This window comes from Apis dorsata, unplaced genomic scaffold (assembly GCF_000469605.1).
Source record: "Apis dorsata unplaced genomic scaffold, Apis dorsata 1.3 scaffold_68, whole genome shotgun sequence".
Taxonomy (NCBI): Eukaryota; Metazoa; Arthropoda; class Insecta; order Hymenoptera; family Apidae; genus Apis; species Apis dorsata.
In genome coordinates this window covers 502446-506654 of record NW_006263366.1, presented here as the reverse complement: position 1 = coordinate 506654, position 4209 = coordinate 502446, and the positions used below count along the sequence as shown (strand labels likewise).

Below are 4209 nucleotides of genomic sequence, written 5' to 3'. Positions count from 1 at the left end.
TAATATAATATAATAGTAAACTATAAAAATATTAAACTATAAAACTAATATAAATATAATAAAAATAAAATAATAAAATATATTTTTAAAATTATTAAATCCAATAAATGATTATATTATATTAGTTATTTATAATAAAAAATCTGTTATAAAATAAATTAATAAAATTTAATAGTATAAAATTAATAAAATATAAATAGAATTCTAAAAATTATATTTAAATATTTTATATTTTAAACTATTGGTTTGAGTCTAAAAATAATTATGGATGTACCATTGATAATTATGTACCATTTATGATATTCAACCTTGCCCATCGAAATTATGGTTACAATAGGAAGAAATCGTCAATTGCGCTTCGATCGCTGTATAATTTCAATATTGAAGATATGTGTATTCGATTTTGTATATAATTTAAAGTTATATATACTTTGCATTTAATAAATGTTTTATTAGTGAGAACAGTGCTGATTTCGGATTAACTTTATTGCATCATTATTTTATCAATTTAACTAATTAAAAACCTTAATAGAATCTATTTTATCCAATTTTTATAGTTGTAAGTGTTTTTGGGAAAATATTTTTGGCATTCAAAGATCAGATTAATTTTTAAAAAAGATTAATTTTTATCATATCCATTTATGTTAAATTTTTTTATTATTGATATTTATATTATTTTTAGACTTATTTAATTTTTATGTTAAATTTTTTCCTTATGTTTTAAATCTTTCTGAATTTTTTTTTGAAAATTAATAATTTACATTATATTTTTTGCAAATTAATCACTCGTTTCGTAGTGAGACTTAACAATTGGAATCGCTTTCCAAAGCATGATTAGTTCCAAAGGCTATGATTAATTTTATTATAAATATTATAATATTAAAAAATTTATTTAAAGTAATGTCAAAGAATTGCGCATATCAAATTTAATTCAGACTTTGCAAAATTTTTTTTGAATATTTTGGTTATATAGATTGGATTATAAATATCTTATTATTTGTTGTAGGATATTATGGGGTTTTTCATTATCAATGAAATTCTAATATGATTATTATATTAAGATGAAAATGTTTGCTTAATAATAGATTTTTTGATTGAATCATAATCGAAAATATTAATTATGAGTTTAATATTATATATATATTCTTCCAATATAAAATATAAAAAAAAGTTATTTTTATACATATAAAAAAAATTTCGTTTTTAGTAATATTTTGATGTTATATATATTTTATTATTATATTATAACTATTTTAAATTAGATATATTATAATTATAATTATAATAAAAAATTACAAAAAAAGATAGTTTGGCAGAGGAAAAGTAAAGACTATCATATGTGAATTATTTGCATTGATTTCATCCCACTTATTTATCTTCGAGATCTCTTTCCACATTTCTGTATGTAGAGGAGAAATTCCGCTTAACCAAACCTGAAAATATATTTTTAAATATTTTTACAATATATTATTACAATATTATTCTTTATATTTAAACGAAAAAAAAATATATCAAGTGATTCTCTCTTATTTAATAAATTATTTTTATTTTGAAAACACAAGTATTATTTCTAATATTAAAAGAAACCTTTTCACAATGTTGTGCCCATATAAGAATCAATTTATTTTCCATTTTTTCGCATACTTTTTTTACTTTTTTTAACATCTTTATTGCTTTACTTTTTTGTGATTTTATCATCCAATAATATGCTTTTAATAACATATATCTGTAATTTCAAACATTTTTTTTCAATTTCATAATTTTATTTATATATTTTATAATTGGAATATTAGTTTTATATACCTGGGAATTGTAATTATAACAATCTTGGTCACTTTTTTTGCATATTTAAACATATTTTTTATTTCTCTCATAGTAATAGTTGCAGCTATATTTCTGGTGTTTAATTTATGCACTATATCGAAATTTTATTATAAATTTTATTATAAATAATATATAATTTATTAAATTATCTTATAATTTTACAATAAATTCTTTTAATAAAAATTTATACCATAAAGAATTAATAGCCCTTCGAGTTTTTTTAAAAAAGTTATTGTTGCTACTACTATATGTTCATCTATAATGGGGGTTTCTATGAATCTATTTCTCCATACTTTTGCAGCATCCCATTGTTCAGTTCTAATGCACCTTTAAAAAAAATATAACTAATTTTTTTTTATCAATTATTAATTTTTATAATTAATGTCAATTGTTTCAGTTATTTTAGAGAACAACAAGAACAATCATTTATATCCGCATACCATAGCCACATGCATATGAAATATCGATTTTCTGCTTCTGGATTGTATAAATTTATCATTCGTTCGCCCTCATGAAGAAAATACTGTTCGCAAATTTGAAAAGATATAATTGACATTCCAGTATCTAAATAAATATCAGCGCAAAGTGCATAGTACCAAGTACGTCCAGATTTATCAAAATGATCATGGGATACAAATTCTAGAAAATCGTGGAAAAACATTTACAAAAATGATTTTATTACAACTGGTATTTAAATATCGTAAATAAATCATTACCCAATTCTCTTAATTGAGTGATTGCTTCCGAGAGTCGGCAAGACGATAATAACAAATGAATTAATCGTGGTAGCATTAATATTTTCAAGGATGTGGATCCAATCGTAGTGGCTATTCTATTAGTAATGAAACCAATGTGGATGGCTTTCGCACAGTCTGCTCTTAACCATCGAGAAAAAAATATTGCCGCATAAAGCCGAGCGATCACTTTCAATTCCTGAGCTTCGAGAAATCTTGTCTTCTCACTAGAAATAAGAATACCCTTCTCTTCTAAATAAGGTATGATATATCTGGAATTGAGTAAAAAATATTGTTAGAATATCATATATGTTATATATATATCCTATCGTGTTATAAAAATTCTCACCTATCTTGATACATATGTGCAGTGATTAACATATTGCTGAGCGATATACAGAGAGTACGTGTATCCTTAGTAGATAGATCCAAAGCTGTATTCAAACTCCAAATTGCTGCTAAACGAGCGTGCTTCTTCATTCCTTTAATCTATACAATAAGAGCGTAAATGTGTGCTAACTTCAAATAATTTTAAAAAAAACTCAACTTACCCTGTAGAGTTTAAACATTTGTATCAAACATGTTGCTAATTGTTTAGTATAATCCTGATATTCCTCTTCGAAATATTTAATATCTTTCATAAAAACGAATTTTAATTTCAGATTCAATAACTGCATTATCGAATTTATATCGATCATCATTTCAAGTTTTGGAAATTTATATCCTAAATTGAACATTGCCTTTTCGAATAATTCTTCAGCTTCAAAAATAGAGCCGGTTTCAAGAAGACATTGGCCTTGAAGAATTTGTATTTTTGCAGCAAAATAGGGGAAAATAACCATTTCATTTTCGTTCGATTCAAGTAGCTTTAGATAGATAAGATTATATTATTTTTATTAAGTATTTCGATTAATTTTAAAGAAAGAAATTTTATAGATATTCAATTTTTAGAAAAGAAATTTTAGAAATTTCAATACCTTTTCGAGGACACTTTCGCTTTCTTTTAAAAGCTTTCTAGCTTGCGGTATATTGAAAGAAATTATACAAATTTCTGCAAATTCTAAAAGAGCAGTTAGTATTACGTCCAGTTTTCCTAAATAGAATGTTTTAATGGCATATATTAATATATATTATGTTAATTGCCAATTAAGAGTATTTTAAGAAATATATTTACCAATACCACGACAATGATCAAGCATTTGAGTATACGTAGTCATCAATATCAGATCACATAGGCAATTGGAAAAATCCAAGTCCGAAAATGTGAGTGTTGGTTTTCTTTCGATAGTTCGAAATATGTTCATACAAGTAAGAAATATCTTTCCTTCTATTATTTAACATATCTTAATGTCATTCAAATAAAATCAAATGAAAGTTAAAAATAATTTTTGAAATATTTCAACTTACTTTTCTTTTTCTCATCTTCAATATCTTTCTCTTTATAAATGTCTTCTTCGAATATCTCATCTAACTCTGTTATTCTTTTCTTTGTTTCTTCTATTTTCGCTACTTCTCCTAATAATTTTACGAATCGACCTTCTCCGCAAGAAATACAACGTCTTGTATGATATTGTAAATATTTCAATGCTTGATTGTGCAACTCTATTTTCTGATTTTCTGTCAGTAATCTATTTTATAATAAATTTAAATT

The 4209-nt window shown here is 23.4% G+C and overlaps 1 protein-coding gene across 1 annotated transcript in view; it reads right to left on the bottom strand.

The window, feature by feature from the left end:
* Positions 1-1218: 1218 nt before the first annotated feature.
* LOC102681012 overlaps positions 1219-4209 on the bottom strand; it is an 8242-nt gene continuing 5251 nt past the window's right edge. The window contains 9 exon segments of the mRNA XM_031515377.1: positions 1219-1433; positions 1588-1726; positions 1804-1915; positions 2015-2151; positions 2265-2463; positions 2541-2830; positions 2908-3047; positions 3110-3424; positions 3536-3651. Of these exon segments, the coding sequence (XP_031371237.1) occupies positions 1293-1433; positions 1588-1726; positions 1804-1915; positions 2015-2151; positions 2265-2463; positions 2541-2830; positions 2908-3047; positions 3110-3424; positions 3536-3651 (1589 nt within the window). The 3' untranslated portion in view covers positions 1219-1292.